The sequence below is a fragment of the Urocampus carinirostris genome, chromosome 6, assembly GCF_059441175.1.
Source record: "Urocampus carinirostris isolate Australia breed hairy pipefish chromosome 6, RoL_Ucar_1.0, whole genome shotgun sequence".
Lineage (NCBI taxonomy): Eukaryota > Metazoa > Chordata > Actinopteri > Syngnathiformes > Syngnathidae > Urocampus > Urocampus carinirostris.
In genome coordinates, this window is record NC_142354.1 from 27,068,035 (window position 1) to 27,087,458 (window position 19,424).

General features: G+C 38.0%; 1 protein-coding gene across 1 annotated transcript; it reads right to left on the bottom strand.

Moving 5' to 3' along the window:
- Positions 1–6,737: 6,737 nt before the first annotated feature.
- Positions 6,738–18,986, bottom strand: LOC148364432 (ADP-ribosylation factor-like protein 8B-A). Its single transcript, XM_088338524.1, has 7 exons — positions 18,773–18,986; positions 16,141–16,221; positions 13,986–14,059; positions 13,311–13,404; positions 13,106–13,173; positions 11,564–11,634; positions 6,738–8,643 (listed from the first exon to the last, which is right to left on the bottom strand). The coding sequence occupies exons 1-7, from the start codon at positions 18,893–18,895 to the stop codon at positions 8,594–8,596; spliced, it is 561 nt and encodes a 186-aa protein (XP_088194650.1). The 5' UTR covers positions 18,896–18,986; the 3' UTR covers positions 6,738–8,593.
- Positions 18,987–19,424: the final 438 nt, after the last annotated feature.

Consider the following 19,424-nt stretch of genomic DNA (forward strand, 5'->3'; position numbering starts at 1 on the left):
TCTGTATCATCGGCATCCATGACAGGTCGCTGAAGTTTCCTTTAATCCACGAGGAACGATAACAAATTAATGCAATTCAATCTATTGGCAACCACCAACGTCAACAACACAAAAAGACACATCTGTCTTGGAGTATGTCCCTATTCTCTAGCCTACGTTACGGTTACCTTGTCGCTGTTGTCTAGGAAAATAAAGCTCACATTGTACGCGACGCATCCTTCATTCGCATTTTCTTTCAGCGCAGTAGTAAATATGTGCTTGTCTTTGTAATTTCCATTTTCAAATGTCACATGATCCGAAAACACGTGACATAAACAACTCGGAACACACAAAAAAACACGATTTATATATTCCCAGGAACTCTTTGTGTCATTAAATCAAAACATCAAAGAGCGATATTTCCACCGAAAGAAACCAAACACAGAATATGACAGTACATAAAGTTGAGAACATGACAAATGCGTCATGACAGTGCAGGTAACGTTCAAAGACACTCTGGAAATCGGATTGTTTGCTTCTCATTAGGTGGTAGGGGTGGTTAGCGCACAGCCCCACGCAGAGGTTCAAAGGTTCAAGTCCAGCTATTGCAGCCTCTCCGTATGGAGTTTGCATGTTCTCCCCGTGCTTGTGTGGGTTTCCTCCGGGCACTCCGGTTTCCTCCCACATTCCAAAAACATGCATGTCAGGTAAATTAGCCAGTCCAAGTTGTCCCTAATTGTGAATGAGCAAGTGAGTTGTCTGTCTCTATGTGTGCCCTGCGACTGGCTGGCAACCAGTTCAGGGTGTCCCCTGCCCACTGTCCGAAGATAGCTGGGATGGGCTCCAGCACCCCCGCGACCCTACTGAGGATAAACGGTGCAGATAATAGACGGATGGATGTTTTTCATTAATGACTTTAAGAAAGCAAACCTGCACTTGGTACCTGCACTTGGCACTTCCTTTCCAAAAGGAAGTGCGCTAAGCTAACGCTACTAAAAAGTGTACAATGAGCCCTAAAAGTTTACAATGTGTATGCCACGTGGTGTGCAATAGTTTTTAAGGGACTTAATCCTGTTACATTCCACATGTGGTAATTATAGCGTCAAAATGTTTTTTTACGCACTCACTTGAACGAGGTGTTGTGGAGGCCTGTCAGTGCTGGAGCACAATTTTCTTTTCCTCAAATGTCGATGCCGCTTAACCCATTTTACACACTCACTTTTCAGTCTGTGACTATTTTAGTTTTTAAAAACAATTATTAAATGTGTTTCAATACAAACATCTATGCATAAACAATGTGTAGGTGTACATACAGTAGAACATTTTACAATAATTAAAAATGGAAAAAAACTGCCATGTTTAGAGGTAAGATTGGGCCTAAAAAAATTCAGCCCGACCCAACCCGAGTCGCGGGTATATAAACTCGAACCCGACGGATTCAACCTGAAATAAACCCGAAGCTTCAATTTGCTGCCAAAGCAAACACGAAGCTATATTGCAGCCGTGCGTACTTCAACGCGGAACTGTGTTTCGGCTGAACTACGCAGCTTGGGGATGTTTTGGGGCCGAATCCCTCAAATCAAGTGTGCCCTGCAAGTGCAGCGCCAAAGTGAAAGGTTTGGCGCTGAAATGCGCATTTTTGCGATGTGCAGCAAAGGAAAGTGAAACTGAACAAAATGACACAGAAAAGAAAATTGAATTCTCCAGGTTACCAACTGCAAATAGTGAAATATTTGGACAAAAAGCAGAAAAAAACTTTGTAAAGCTTGTAAGCTATTGGCAAGAAGCATAAATGACGTCTGATGTGTAGGAGGTGAAAGGAGGAAGCCGCGCGTCTCTTACCCCAACGCCAAGGAGGAAAATTTATTTGGATTTAGTAAAGGAAAAAATAATAATGGATAAGGAAACATAAGAAAGAAGCCCAACAGGCTCGACTTAATGATTGACATTTTAAGTCTGAACCCGACCCAAGATCTTACCTCTAGCTAGGGTATATGATATCAGGGATGTGTGAGTACTGATACCAATGTATCAATATCGACACTAGACCTAATTGAAAGTATTACAGGAATAATAGGTAATTTTAAACGAATGTTTTGAAGATATCTTGGGTTTTAAGCGTGTTTCTTTAAAATTGATAGTCTTTGTAAAGGCCCTAAAAGGCATTACATTCACTGTGATATCGATATTTGGAATCAACATTTACGTGTGCTGTGATATTAATATCTGGTATTATGATCACAGCACGCGCAATGCCTTCTGTGATACGGATATCAAGTATCGAGATCACAGTACCTATCGCAAAATTCATTTTACAACTCAATCGTTGAATATAGGTATTGGTATCGATTCGGAAAATATTTTCCTAAAAATGTAGCCAAACAGAGCTGCAATAATGAGACAGAATCCATAAATGATTTTGCATTAAAATTAATACAAAGAAGATATTTTTTCCCTGTGGGGAAGGGAATTTTTTGGACCGAAGATAAGTGGTATCAGTGACAACTTAATGTTAGGGTGGTATCCAAAATACCTACCGATAGCTTAAGAAAGGTATAGGGTATCAAGACAGCTCAAGACTTAAATATCAGTATTGGTATCGATCTACAAAAAATTCTGTTAGCAATCTACACCAATGAGAACAACGATAGCTCGTAAAAACGATAACATTAGCAAATAATGTTGACTTTACAACTCATCAAGTGAATCTAGCAGTATATTGTTGCCAATCACTGCTCAAATGTTAGTTTACATTTAAATATGATAACCTGAGTGATATATTATGTACTGATGATGGTAATGTACTGTATTTTCCGCACTATAAGGCGCCCCCCTCCCAAAAAGTATTTTTTGATATAACATACCTGTCAACCTCCACTGCTCCATGCCAGTACAAACTGTCGTATTTTCCCGTACAAAATACAAAATAATCGTAGACCATTTTTTGTTTTTTCCGGAATGATGCATGATGGGAAATCCCCAGGCGGCAGACGCATGCGATTGACAAATTTGCGTTTTTCCATACAGATTTCCTTGTACGTTGTACTCGTCTTAAAATGCATAAAAAACGTACTTTGTACGGCAACACCGTACAGGTTGACAGGTATGGTATAATAAGGCGAATTGGATTATAGACACATGGAATTAAAACTACATTAGGCGCTAGGGTTGCTTGAAATATACATACATTGAAGAAAATAAATATTTGAACACTCTGTTATTTTGCTATTTCTCCCGTTTAGAAATCATGGAGGATCCAGAATTTTTTATCGTAGGTGCATGTCCACTGTGAGAAAGTAAACTAAAAAGAAAAATCCAGAAATCACAATGCATGATTTTTTTAACGATTTATCTGTGTGATATAGCTGCAAATAAGTATTTGAACACCTGAGAAAAGGAGTGTTAATATTTGGTACAGTGGCCTTTGTTGGCTATTACAGAGGTCAAACGTTTCCTGTAGTTTTTCCACCAGGTTTGCACACACTGCATGACGGATCTTGGCCCAGTCCTGGGCTGTTGCCGACAAACACAGAGTTCAAGCTACCTCCGAAGATTTTCGATTGGGTTCAGGTCTGAAGACTGGCTGGGCCATGCTAAAACCTTGATATGCTTCTTACGAAGAACCTCCTTGGTTTTCCTGGTTGTGTTCTTCGGCTCGTTGTCGTGTTGGAAGACCCAGCCACAACCCATATTCAATGCTCTGACTGAGGGAAGGAGGTTCTTCCTGAAAATCTCACAATACAACAGCCCCAAGCATCCTCTCTATAATGCAGTGTACTCGTCCTGACCCATGTGCAGAAAAACACGCCCAAAGCATGATGCTACCAACCCCATACTTGACAGTAGGGATGGTGTTCTTCGGGTTGTACTCCTCATTCTTCTTCCTCCAAACACGCTTAGAGGAATTATGACCAAAAAGTTCTATTTTGGTCTCATCTGACCACAAAACTTTTCTCTCTCAAAGGCAGAACAGTTACCATGTGCCGTATAATTTAGTTACATTTCCATTTTTATCCACTGTATTTTCCCATTTACAAGGCGCACCGGATTAAAAGGAGCTATTTTGAATTTCTGGTCAAAATGGGTTTTTTTTTAGGTGGGTCTTATAGTCCGCAAAATATGGTACTTAATTGTCCTGTGTATCAGCAATCATGATTTCCCGGCCACACTAATTTGTGCAAATGTGAAACATGCACGACATAATGAGGACATTGGGAATGAGGTGTTGCTACATTCACGACATGTCACGCTATCGGTTTACTCAACATTCTGCTTGTTGCACTATAATCCCGTGTGGTCACGGCAACAGCTAACCGCACGCGCGCTTTCGTCCGCTTTAGCTAACGTTGACAAGCAATAAATGGTGACAGCTGCCGAGATTTGCCGCTTTGGAGAAATAAAAACTAGCAAAAAGGGCGACCTGCAGGAACAGCTGGCCCATCTAGGACCTACAGTAGATGCCTTTGTGGTCGGCAGGGCTAAGAAAGTCTTAGCCCTGTCTTTGGTCTTATTTTCTCTAAAAGTCAGAGCGAGTAGGCGCTCTTAAAACAGATTGGGTCTCATTTGAATTTTCGAATTTTTTTAAGACTCCAAATTAGGTCATTTTATCAAAAGAGCTCCCAAATAAATGAGTCATGCTAGACATTGGATGACCCCTAAAACAGTTTTGCTCAACCTTTTCTATAAGTTTTTTCTTGCAGCCCGGCCCAATAATATTAAAGATAACGATAATAAAAACTGCAATCACAGGGAAAATAGGTGTCTTGATGACATAGGAATAGGCATTAGATTCCATCTCATCAATACTTTTATTCACGGTATTACATTTTTCAACGTTATTTTGGCTGAACTTGTTCCCATAATGCTCCATTACAACGTGGAACAACATGGCACTGGGAGTAAAAGTAGTGTGACGTTCCCAATGATCTTGTGGTGCTCTCACTGTTGGAATACGGTTTCAATTCCCGGTTTACCCATCAATCCGTTATCGGCATCGCTTATTCTCAGTAGGGTCTCGGGGGCCTGGAGACAACTCACTCCCTCATTCACACCTAGGGACAATTTGGACAGCCCAATTAACCTGACATGCATATTTTGGAATGTGGGAGGTAACCGGAGTGCCCGGAGGAAACCCACGCAAGCACGGGGAGAACATGCAAACTCCACAGGGAGGCTGGTAGCTGGATTTAAACCCATGACCTCAGAGCTCTGCTGCGCACGCACTAACCACTAAACCACATGCTAAATTCATTAAACTTAAAAATTATCTTGATAATTAAACTACATGATAAAAATGTAGCCAGATCTTTAAATTTTGGGGACAAAATGAAAACATTTTCATGAGTAGTACTTTTATTTATTTACCTCATTTTATACATATTTATCATTACCTATTTCATTTGTCGTCCATTCATGTTTTGTTCTGTTTGAGTTGGACGCTATTTTAACATCAAGTAGTTATGCTATCATGCATTAGCAGGTTCCCCACGTCCTCTTACTTTTTTGTTTTATTGAGTTAGAACCAGATGATACTCCAACATATCTCGTGTTGTCTTACTTTCATGTTTTGTTCAGTCCAAGCTAGTTTGCGTTCCAGCATATTCTGCGTCTTTTTTTGTATTGTGTTCACTTAGATCTCATTAAGTTTTTCAATATTAGGTGGTGGGCATGGGAGTAGGTTTTCTCTTGGCATTGGTGCGGAACAAACCACAATGTGAAACCCTCTTATCCAACGCCCCCCCTCACAAGTTACCAAAACTCGCCTATCAAAACCTTAAAACTTCTTTCAATTTGTCACATCCTCAAAGAAATAAAAGATAAGCTGTACACTGACCTGCGAAAACATATTTCTTGGCTTGTGCAATCTTGAGTGCACGTGAACGAACACTTAGCTGAGACACTCCATATCTATTTGGGGTCTGGGCTTCGAACCACTTGAAGATCCTCGATTTCTGGTTACAGTTCATTTTTTTGATCTGTTGTTTGGAGGCTTGACATTGGTGCAATTACCAATGATGTATCCTTTTTTTGATCATCTGACATTATTATCCTCTAAATCAGGGGTGGGTCACAAAGGCTGCTTGTCCTGAATGTGTTTGGAGGTGTCTCTTCTTCACCTCAGGGGATACAAACTAGCAGTTCGTTAGTAAGAGGAAAGAACTTGTTAAAGGATCCGTACGGAATTTGGAACTTTTTTACTCGTTGCTGCCATCCCCTTTCTTGTCATAATTGCAGCTTCTGTCAAGCTACTTATGTTGCGTGTGCAGGTATGTGCATTTCTGAGACACATTCAAATAAACTCTTCATCTTTTTGTGGTTCGGGTTGGAGTTTGAACTCTACTTTAAGAGGGCCTACATTATTTTCACAATTTTTATGTGACAATAAAATATAGAAACAAAAGAAAACTGCTGGGACGAGCATAAAGTCACACCCTGAAGAATGGCACAAAAAAAATCTACCTAGCTAGGGAAATTGTGCTCACCGTAATACTAATCAATAATATTCAATGAAAGTCTGCATCCGCCTGCTATTTAAAGTGCTTCTTGTTACATACAAATAAAATAGTTTATCAAGTTTTGTTAGGAAAAAAAATCCTTAGGAAGAACCAACTTTGCATGTTTAATCAATTCTTCCAAGCATTCGATTTGTAGGCGTTAGGTTGCAATGCAGAGTATCAACGGGCAGGTAAGGTCCTCTGCTGCTACCTAGTGGCGAAAATTTGAATACCCCTAACAGAAAACAAAACCCCAGAAACCGCTTTATAAAAAACAAACAAATTTATTAGCAATCACAAGGAAAGAATGCAAGACATCAAGAGGAGCGTTGTTGGAATTAAAAAATGCCAACTTATTATTTACAAAGTTTGCAATTGAATGTGAATAATATTAGCACATGCACATACAAATTGCTTTAGTATTTATGACACAAGCCATTTTCTTCTCCCAGATTACTAGGTCACACGATGACGTCACCGCTTCTGCTTGATCACCAAAAGATAGAGAACGGAAAACTGTGACAAGGAGAATGTGATGACTGCGCAAATGAGAAGATCATAGTGACAAAAAGTATTCCACCGGCGCAACAAAGTGGCTTGAATTTCACACACTGCAGAAAAAGACATTTGTTTTAATGGCAACGGTTTTTCCTAATACTAGGTATTTTCGTTTTTTTCCCCTTCAGACAATAACAGGAAAAAATAGGAGCATCAATTAGAAAAAATATGTAATACACTGGTTATTATTTTACCATGTTTCAAAATTAGTTTTTCCAGTAATACCAACTTATTTTCAGCTAGCCCAATTGCAATTAATTGAACTTTGACGTACATAGCCGTCCATGGCAGTGAATGAGTACACAGTGGAGCTTTATGATCAGTCAATTATTTATCTTTAAATATTATTTTGTATTTTATTATGGATTAAACTTAAAATGAGGTAATATTTTTTGTTTTTCAATATATATTTGTTTTGAGTAAGATGAGAAAATTAATCATAAAATAAAAAAAAACACCTTCGATGAGGAGGAAAAAAATATAGTCAGTTTTTTTTTATATTCCGATTTTTTTAAAGTATTATTTTTGTTGAAAAAGCAGATGATTTTGCTCAATTCATTAGTATTGATAATTTATCTGTACATGTAACATATATGATTTATTATTTATTTTCAATGAATAATTACTTTTAATCGTTTTAGTAACATAAGAATATGATATGTCACTTTTATTTATCGTTTTTCTTTTTGGGGAGGAAATATTAATGGTAAAATAATAATAATATGGTTGATTTTAAAGATTTTTCACCAATTTTAGAAAAATGAAAAAATATATACAGTATAATGAGCCAAATAATCTGCCAGCAGAATAATATTTTTTTTTTTCTTTGTAAATGTGAATCTTTATAATTCTACTACTTTTCCTTCAACTTTGCTACTTATACAATTTGTTCCAATACCACTGGGAATATGCGCCTATTATATCATTAATCTTTTGTTGTTTTTACAATTAATCCTTTTGTACATTTGTATTTTTTTCAATTTATTTTACTTGCACTGGAAGGAGAAGCCCTCCAATTTCGTTATGCTGGTGTATAATAACAATAAAGGCCATCTGTTCATTTAATTTTAACCGGAGATTTTCCTGTACTCAAGTAAATAAAGTGTCATTTTGAAAAAAGGCGGAAATTGGTCATCGTTAAGAAACGACAAACATCGAAACAACAAATGATCGTCGAACGCTCTCGCTCGCTACGTGTTATCGGACCTTGACAAAAACGGAGATTAGTAAAGCAGCTATGGACACATCCACGAATGCAAAAGAAGGCTGAGTCGAAGGCGATCCTCGTTTGGCAAAGAAAGAGAAAACAAACATCGAATATTAACAAACAAATAATGATAACGTGATTCTGAGAGCTAAACAAGAGTCTGCTGTGTGGAGGAAATGTCCACGAGGGCGGCGGGTGCTAAGGCAGATGTGCATGAAAAAAAATACGCCTGAAATTCGGCCTCTGAAGACGAGTGCTGTACACGGCGAATGGTGAGTGGCGTTAGGGGGCGCTACTGAGCAGAAAGAACTGGAGGCCATTGGAGGGGTTGACTGTGGACAATCCAAAAGTTGTTTCAGCTTCTCCGGGACTTTGAGTGCTGGATGAGCCACTGCAACGTGATATCTGCCGGGGGAGGGGGACATTTGTTAAAAAAAAAAAACAATCAAATGCAGACATATTTAGTTAAGGATGCACCTGATTTCGAGCACCCGAAGGAAAACAGACCTTTTTGTCCCTTCGCATGTCCCGAGACAAGACGGATAGTTACAAGCGTTGGAGTGAGCAGTTTGAGGGTTTTTTTCATTACCGTAAAATAAATACAATTGTATAAATTGGGTTTGTAACTGGGGAACAGTGCTGTCATGGTTTCATAAGTGAAGCTTCAAAATGGCTAACATAATTTATGTACCAAAGGGGCGTGACAATGAAGTTAGTGGAAACTTCCCATCGTACTAGCTTCACACAAATCCTTGATCATGACTGAATACTGCAGGTGTTTCGAAGATAGACTCAAGACTCCCCTTCAGTAGTAAATCAGAAACCCAACTAGAACAATGTAAGGACTGTATAACGACTAGATAAAGCGACAAGTGAATAAAACAAAAAGGAAATATGTACATTAGAGTAAATGCATAATCACAAAGTGCTTTGATTACCACTAAATGATTAAAATAAGGATGTGATTATTTAGAAGAATGCAAATGATATAACTGGAAAACTCCCATAATTATGACTATATTCAATGACACATTTAAAACATCTAACACACCTTTTTTTTTATCCTGCCGGAAATGACTAAAAGTGCATTTTAGGTTTTTGGGCTGAAAGAATAAATGAAACTGAAATAAAGCTTTTGAAAGAAACGATGCTCTGATGATGTCAGATCTCAGGTGAGGCAAGCCGTTCGAAACTGGCTTTCGCTTGGGGGCGGGTCAGTGCACAAACTGGCTCATTCATCTTCTTCGGCACACAAAATGTAAGGAAACTGAGGATACTGACAAAAGGGGAGCTCTGCCAATTTCTACCAACAAGACATTTGATCAAAGGTTCTGCTGCTGAGCTTTTGTTAGGAGCTCGCTGGACTTTGGATAATGATTACATGCTAACACTACATAGCTGACCTTTAAACAGTTTTTAGCACATTATCACAAAGATAAGTATTTTAAAAAATCTCTTTTTAACTTCTTTTGTTTCATTAATAATTTTTGTCCACGTTGTTAACATTTTGGGCCCTATATTTACATTCGGGTGCATCTCTAATAATTAGGCCAGTGATATTTTGGGCACACAGGATTCAATTAGGATTTTCGAGGATATTAATCCACTCTGCATTTATTTCTACTCAAAGTTTCTGTAAAAACAATTTTAATTCGCAACATGTCTGCATCAATCAAGAAAAACTATTACCATCTACTGTTGCGAAACACAAATTGAGACTCCAAGTTGTTGGTTTTCTATTAAATCTATTTTTTAAAAAATGTATTTATAATGAATGTTTCCGTTTTCAATCTAAAAAAAAGGGGTACTGCTTGTGTAGCCTCCAAAAACAGTCCTATTGTGACGTCACAGCAGTCCGTTTGTCCAACAGTACCGCAAAAATGCCAGCAGGGGGAACTAAAGCATCTATCTATCCATCTATCTATCTACCCTGGCCATTTCCCCCGAGAGGGGTGACCGACACCAAGACAAACACATACAAAAACAAAGAAATTTAAAAACGGGAAAAATAAGGAAAAACACAAACATTTTTGTACCATGGCCAACCCACATGCCCAAACACCCAAACAAGTTAGGCACCTCGGCACCCAAGTTGGTCATGCTTTTGTCCCTCCAGATGAAACGGGACACAAGAAAGCGGCCATGTCACTTGGGTCAGGGTGACACAACATACTCTTTTGTTCAACAGCAGGGCCCGACAGCTTTCACTGGTTTACCCCTGCCACATAATACGGGTGCCCTGCCCATCCCTTAGAACGCGTCTAAACATCCCACTATCCTTTTACAACACCTGTCCACTCATTCCTATTACCAACAAGAGCTCTAGCTTCCACTAGATTTAGACCTCTTTCCTGCAGTGCACTCATCACACAATCCATCCACGTCGATCGCGATCTTCCTCTTGGTCTCCTTCCGTTTAATTCTGCTCTGTAGATCCTCTTCAACATTTGCTCCTCTTCCATCCTTTCCATTTGTCCAAACCAACCGAGTACTCTTTTATCCACACACTTACTCAGTTCCACTACTACTCCAGTTCTGTCTCTCACAATTTCATTTCTCAATCTATCCAATCTTGTCATTTCTAACATACTCCTCAAACACTTCATCTCAAAAACATTTAATTTCCTTCTCAAATCTGCATTCAGGCTCCAAGTCTCTGCACCATACAACACAGTCGGCACAATCACACTCTCATACAGTCCCCTCTTAACATCCATACTCATACTCTTGTTGCTCATCTCACCTCAGAGCACCCAAAACCTTACTTCCTTGATTGACTCTGTGCAATACCTCACACTCCATTCCACCAACTGAGGCCACATCACAACGCAAGTACTGAAGGCTTTCAACTTGTTCCAGCATCTATCCATGCAACCTTATTTCTAACCTCATGCCCATTCCAACACGTAAACACTTTATCACCTTACTCTTCTCAACATTCACATATAACTTACGCCTATCACACACTCTTCCAAACTCCATTACCGACCTTCTCAATGGTTCCTCAGAATCAGCCACAAGCGCTGTTTCATCTGTAAACAAAAACTGACTTACCTGCCACACCCTTCCACTGTTATCCATCATCTCTACACCTCTGCCAAAATCAAAGTAAGACATTTAAAAGGAAGCTCAAAAAGTCATGACAGGAAAAGAAGAATGAAGAAAGCGAAAGCTGCTTCAGCCCCCCTTTCTTTTACTGTAGTTGATTCTGGGAGATCCAATATCAATTTCAAATCGTAATAAATGAGAATCACTGTTCTTTACGGAAGCCATTTTGGGGGCACACCCCATCCAAATATCCCAAAATATTACGGGCAGTACGCACCAATGTTGTCTTTCTCTTTGCAGGATACGGAATAACAGCAGATTTCCCGATCTTGAATGGCCGACAAATTCCTGTGGAAGGCAAAGCGGTCAGAGCAAGATCCAGAAGTTCAGTGGAAAACTTTTAGGGACATTCATATTTATAAATATTATTAAATAAATATTTTTGTCCAATTAAATAGTTAAAGTTTAGTCCTCTACGCACACTAGTGTGTGTACTTGTTTTCTTTTAAAAGTATTTTTTTTTTTAAAGTGTATTGTCCATTGTGTGTGTGTGTGTGTGTGTAGGTTACTTTTTTCTGCTTAGTATTATACAGTATATGTTTAACCATTATTTCATTATTTGAATATATTTCTAAATTAAGGGTGGGCGATATGACTTTATCAAATCCATTCAACCTTCTACAAGATTATCATCTCATTACAAAAAGATCACTAGATTGACTATTTTTGTCTATTTTTAAGCCCATTCAATTCTGTTTAGTTTCCGTCTATCCATCCATTATCTGCACCGCTTATCCTCAGTAGGGTTGCGGGGGTGCTGGAGCCCATCCCAGCTATCTTCGGGCAGTGGGCAGGGGACACCCTGAACTGGTTGCCAGCCAGTCGCGGGGCACACAGGGACAGACTCATTCAATCCTAGGGACAATTTGGACCGGGCAGTTTACCTGACATGCATGTTTTTGAGAATGAGGGAGGAACCCAGATCGCTCAGAGTAAACCCACGCAAGCACGGGGAGAACATGCAAACTCCTGCGGTAGCTGGACTTGAACCCTGAACCTCTGAACCCTGGGGCTTTGCGCTAACCACCCAGCCGGCTGTTGAGTTTCCAGGATTCATTTATTTATTTATTTTATTTGAGTTCTAATTTGTGCTTTTGTTTATTCTTTGAACTCAATAAAAATCAAAACAAAAATGAAACATTTTGTAAAAAAATTAGGAAAAAAACAAAAACTTTATGGTGATAAATTTAAGATTTTGATCCTATTTTCGAAAAATCATACGATAGTTTTACCAAAACTTATCTAAATGTTTAATTTTCTGCACTATTATTTTATAAAAAGTACCGAACATGATCACAAATATATGTCAACAAATGCTGGTTACAGAACAAATACCAAAACGTATTGCGGTAAGTACTTAATGAAAAAAAAAAAACATTTGTTTAAATGCTGAATACGTGACATATGATTTTATTCACAGATTTTGTATCTGTTGCTGGATACACTTCTATTAAGCATTGCATGTGAACTACTGGCATTTCTTTAGAATTAGAATAATTTGCAAAAATAAAAAATATGATTTGTGGACAAAGGTAGAATTACATTTGCCACTATTTCTGCAGAATCTTTTTGGCAAAAGTGTACGAAAAGGGGGAGAATGGATATTTCGAATATGCTGAACCCATGCCGAAATAAAGTTCACTTAAATCTGGGTAAAATAGAAAGAGATATTTCCACTGAATATATGTGGATTTCTCCAAATAACAGAATAACACAATAAACCTACAAAGTGCTTGTTAACAGGAAAAAAATGCCTCACATCTTTTCAATAAGCTGCTTCTCATCCAGCGCGTTGGCCAGGTCACGTTTGTTGCCAAGAACCAAAACCTGGGAAATAAAACAACAGAACAATACAGCAAAGGCTTATAATACCAGCCCTCGACACCGCTTCGAAAAATACAATCTTGTGGACGAAGTAAATGCCGAAGGGAAAGGAATTATCCCGGACGCGTGAAGCATCGTACCGGAATCCCTTGAAGTTGCGGTTTGTCCAACAAGTTGTGGAGTTCATTCCGGGATGCTTCCACTTTCTCTCGATCGGCAGCGTCTACCATGTATCTGTTAAAAAAACACAAAACCTAAACGTTTATAACGGTTCTTTATTTGGGAGCATAATTATTCAAAGATCTTTAACAGTCTTCCTTTAAGTACATCTCAAATGCATTTTGTTGCTGTTAGGGTTAGGGTTTGGTTTGATGACGAAAAACAGAAATAATATACAATAAAGCAGAAGACAGAAAAATCCACTTGAAACAAGTAAAAAGGAACCCTAAAAATGTAAGAAAAATAGAAACCTTTTCATCACTACTCTTCAAAAGTGTTTAAGGGATCCACCCGCCCAATACATTTCCATGATACAGACAGACGAGTAGACAGACGACAGGACAGAAGAGGGCGAGAGAGAAAGAAAGAGACAGACAGGCAGACATTAAGAGGGATAAACAATAAAAAATAGGGAGAGAGAAAGAAAGTAAGAGAGAGAGAAAGAAAAGAAAGGATGAAAGATAGAAAAAGGAAAATAAAGAAAGATAAAGAAAGACTCTTTGTGATTATACAAATAAACTTGAGTTTTGAGAAAGAAAGAAAGAATGAGTTAAAGAGAAAGAGAAAGAAAGAGAAATAAAATGCCATCAACTTACACAATAGCGTTGACTCCTCGACAGTAGCGTTCCCACATGCTTCGGAAGCGGGGCTGTCCACCTATGTCCCATATCTAAGGAAAAAACAAATATCAATACAACTGTCCATGTGATTGTATTATTTATTTCACAGGCAAAATGGCCTGTCATTATCAGGCCTGTAGAAGATTGCATTTGACTGCTTGGAGTGCTCAGGAACTGCAGTACTCAATTTGGCCGACAGGGGGCCTTACAGACCAAACAAAAGCAGACCACATGAAAGCAGAAGTTTGTAGATTTTGTTGGTATTTTTGGGCGGTGCTGAGATATTAAATGTAAGGGGGCCTGAAGTACAACTGTGACATTTTTCACGAAAATCGGTTCGGCAGTTACAGAGTTTGCAAGTCACATACACACACACTCACACAAATCGGGATTTATAAAGTAGCTTGGACTTAGCATTGGACTTTGCATTGGACTTTGCATTGGACTTTGCATTGGACTTTGCATTGGATTTAGCATTGGACTTAGCATACACAATTTTAGGTTGGACTTAGGTCGGACTAACATACACAAATTTAGGTTGGACATGAATTGGATTTAGTTTGGATTAACATACATGGATTAACATAAACAAATTTAGGTTGGACTTGGATTAGGGCCGAAACAATGAATCGATTAAATGGAATATTAAAAGCATTGGCAACTAATTATCCTTATCGGTCACCGCGTTGCGCATTTTATGAGCCACTAAGCACGTTAATAAATGCAGATATGTGTGAATTTCCCTACGGGGATGAATAAAGTATCTATCTATGTACGTTGGATCTCGTTGTGAAGTTGTGACGTTGTAGTACCACTTTGCTCCAGCAGAGTGCGCCTTGAGACTGATTTTAAAAAGTATCTTAACTTTTTTTTAATCTTTTAATTTTTAACATTGCATCGTTTCAAATAAAATTGGTATGAAACAGTCAAACTCTTCAAAGTTAAAGGAACAGAAACTGCTGCAGAAATACAGAGGGGGAAAAAAGAAAATAAATTAATAAATTACACAAACTAAAAAGAAAAGTAATAATGATATTATTATCTCAACACAGGGGGCAGCCTTTGACATATATTATATTATATATATATATATATATATATATATATATATATATATATTGTATTTGCACATTGTGATGTTGATCATATTCAATGATTTAACCCCCCCAAAAAACAAATTTGTTGACTGCAGTCTTAAAATGGGGTACACGTTTCATATTTCTGAAATGTTGCTATGTAAAAATGTAATTTATTGCACTTTGTTTCTGCTTTGTGCAAAAAGTCTTAATGTAATGTGATCTTTGGATATGGTGGTAGGAAAAGAGTATCTTACATATTTGAAGGTGTATAGCACACATATCTATGTATTTTTGTGAGTTATTTGTAACTTACTTGTTCTATATTATAGAATAAACTTGTGGCTTTCTATCCGTCCATAACTTCAATATTTGAATATAAGATGAAATTAAAATGGCGATTTTTTACAAATCCAACTCATCGATTAATCAGAAGAATAATCGACCGATTAATCGATTACTAAAATAATCATGAGTTGCAGCCCTAGATACAGTCCGTATATACTTTTAAAAAAAGAAACATAAAAATCTTACCAGTATTGCAAGTGCTATTTATCTTCAGGGTTCCAAAACCTTAAGGCAAGTTAGATTCAAGACTTTTAAAATCAAATTTAAGACCAAGTCAACAAAATAAACATTTGAAACAAAAACAAAAAGTTAGTATGTCGAACTTCTCGTTAAATTGAAACTTTCCCGGTATTGCATACAGTAAACGTCTTTGTCTGAAGTTGCTATGTGCATTGTGGGTAGTCCTAAGTCTGCTCTCAAAGGTACGACTGAAACCACATCACAGGATATTGCCACCAAAGTAAATCGTCGAATTATTTAAAAAGACAATAGATAAATGTTACTAAATTGTTATAGTTCAAACAAATATAAATCGTATTATTGTGTTCACATGTTTAAGACTTCAGAAATCGGATTCAAGACACATTAAAGCCGATGAAGGTCTTTTTATTGAGATTTTTGAAGATCCGGGGAAACCCTGATTTTATTCGCTTTTCGTTACACGCGCAATCCGCTCGCCTCTATTTCAGCCTCCTTTGCATACCGACCTTTATCGTCACGTTGCCTTTCGTGACCTTCCGCATGTTGAATCCAACCGTAGGAATCATGTCTTCGCTGAACTGGCCGGACTGTTGATACACAAAAATAGAAGAAATCAAAAGGTTTGACACGTCAAGAAAGAAATAACACGCACACTGGTCTCAAGCCGTTTATATGAGATAATATGAACATCGGTAAACCAGTTGGCGAATATTTCAGCTGTTTTATGACGTGTCCTGTTTAACTATTAAAATATTGGTGTGATTTGATTCACGGACAATTGTTGAATTCTCAGATCAATTGCCAATGAGTGATTGTTTTATGCCAGGGGGTCTTAAACTTATGATGGGTGATGATTTGAGATCCTCGTCTCAATAAAACTAGTTTGAAGCATGTGAACGCCTGCATGGACCAGCTGGCAGAGATGGGAAACTGCGTCGTGGCCGTCATAGACTTTCTGGACTAATTTACAGGCTGGGGGCGTCGCTGCTGTCATGCACTTTCCAGACACATTTTCAACATCTTACCAAGTGTTTACTATGCTTGTGTATAGTAATGCTAATTGTGATTCACCCTGGTCATCCTGGAAGGGGGATTACCACTTGTGCCCCTTCTCAAGGTTTCTCTTTTTCTCATGCTGAGGTTTTGAGTTGTTCCTTGCCCGCATGTTGGTTTAAGATCAGGTAATTGTGTAATTGTAATCCTGTGCAGTCCTTTAAGACATTTTTGTGATTAAGGGCTATATAAATAAATGTGACTTGACTAGTTGAAGTAAGTGTAGCCCATGGGAATTCATGTATAGATGATTAATTTATTTTCAAATGAATTCCTATTGTTTTTATCATTTTGGGATCTTATTTAATGCAGGGAAAGACGATATTTGAGAACGGTGGAATGTTTATATATCAGATATAAACTTGATTTGGCTCAACCTAATCCTTGCTCTTATTGCCCCAAGAAAAGGAAATTTTATCATTTTCAGAACTAGAAAAAAAACATCACCCAAATTCTCGACATTACATTCTCAACAAAAACAACAAAATAAAACCGCGAGAGAGAGAAAACCAGCCCAACGTAATGATTGACATTTTAAGACCGAACCTGGCCCGATTTTTGGGACCAAGATCTGAGCTTTAATGCACACAAATTTATATATATATATATATATATATATATATATATATATATATATATATATATATATACACATTTATACATATTTATATATGGGGCAGCAGTGGTTAGCGCATGTGCGGCACGGTTCTAAGGTCTTGGGAACTTCTTGTGTGGGTTCAAATCCAGCTACCGGACTTCCTGTGCGGAGTTTGTATGATCTCCCCGTGCTTCTGTGGGTTTCTTCCCACATTCCAAAGACATGCATTTCAGGTGGATTGGCCGGTCCAAATTGTCCCTAAGTGTGAATGAGCCAGCGAGTTGTCTGTCCCTGTGTGCCCTGCGACTGGCTGGCAACCAGTCCAGGGTGTCCCCTGCCCACTGCCTGATGATTGCTGGGATGGGCTCCAGCACCCTCGCGACCCTACTGAGGATAAGCGGTGCAGCTAATGAGATGATATATATATATATGGATTCATAAAGAGATACAGTACACACTTATTCTGACACATGATGATGCTTATACTGCAATGAAAATTGTGCAGTTATTTACTATTCCCCTTTAAGTACAGTTTGAATGCATCTTGTTTGTCAATTATTTTTGTATATTTTTTACTTTTGTTTCATTTGATCTGAATTGATGGAGAAAACTAGAAATTCAATATGGCAGAAGAAAAATATACTCATAATTAAAGTAACGCCCCTTAAAGATATCAAGAAAAACGAGTTGTTGTTTTTTCTAAGCGAATTTAATATGTTTACCTAAAACAGACAGACCGGATGGATGGGCTGATGGATGTATTGAAAGATGGCTGGATGGAATAAAATAAGGAAGGAAAGAAAAGGGAATACAACAGAGATACAAAAGAGAAGGACATAGAAAGAAAAAGACAAACAGAGAAAGAAATAATGAGAAGGAAAGAGAGAAAGAGGTAAAGAGAAATAGAAATAGGGAAAGAAAGACGAAGAAAGACAAAAAGACGAAGAAAGACCAAAAGACGAAAAAAAGACAAAAAAGACAAAAAAAGACTAAAAAAGACTAACAAAAGACTAAAAAAAGACTAAAGACAAAAAAGACAAAACGGCAAAAAGACAAATAAAGACAAAGACAAATAAAGACAAAAAAAGACAGAAACACAGAAAAAAAGAATTAAAGATGTTTAAATGAATCCCTTGGGTGGGTTAATTCAATTTCAATGCTACTCTGAAACATTTAAAAATGTATATATAGCAGGCTAAATAAAGACTCACCAATTCAGACACATAATGCCGCGATGATGTTGTAATTATGCAGTTATTACGCTAGCAGCATTCAAACCACGTGACTCTTTCAAGAAGAGCCCTGTCAAACAAGCGCCAGATTGGGGTAGGGCGGGGGTCCAGCTGAGACCCCCGCATGCGATCACATTATTCTTTGTTTGGCGTTTTATGATCAACCTTGTCAGGAGAGTGGGGCTTTTTTGGCGAGTGGGCAGCTCGCGGCCCTCGCTGCCAGCCAGACATGTCATGTTTTTGTTAGCGACTCACAGCGATCACATTGACGAAGGTGGTTTTTCCGGAATACTGAAGGCCCACAAGCGTCAGCTCCATCTCTTCTTTCCAAAAGAGAGACCGGAACCAGTCCAAAAGCTTGTTGATGAGGGTCAGCATCTTTGCAGGATCCCAGTCCAAAATCCGGACGCCTTTTTCTTAACTGACGTCGACTTGTGTGGTGGTTCCTACACACCGGAAGTAGACTGCTGATCCAGCGCGTCATGTGATCTTTGTTGCGTTTGGGGACTGCCCGGAAATGAGACCATCTACTTTTGGGATGGACTCTGATTTTAAAATTGAAGACGTCTATTATCATTCTCTTGGTTTTTTTTGTAAAGCAAACACAAAATTTTAGATACTATTGTGATATTGTGACAAGTTTATGTATAATTTTATATATATATTTTTATATGAATAAGATTAAATCAGAGAAACAATCATTTCGGAAATATTTGTTTGTTTATTCATTCGTTCGTTCATTTCATTCATTTTTACATTCACGTTGGTATGAAAATAATAAGATTAATTACTGTTATTCACACTTTTAAGGGACTTTTTCTTTTGCTATCCTTTGTTTTATTTAATATTGTTTCTGCTTTTCAGATTTTGCTTTTATTTTTCAGATTATTTTTTTTTTGTGAGTATT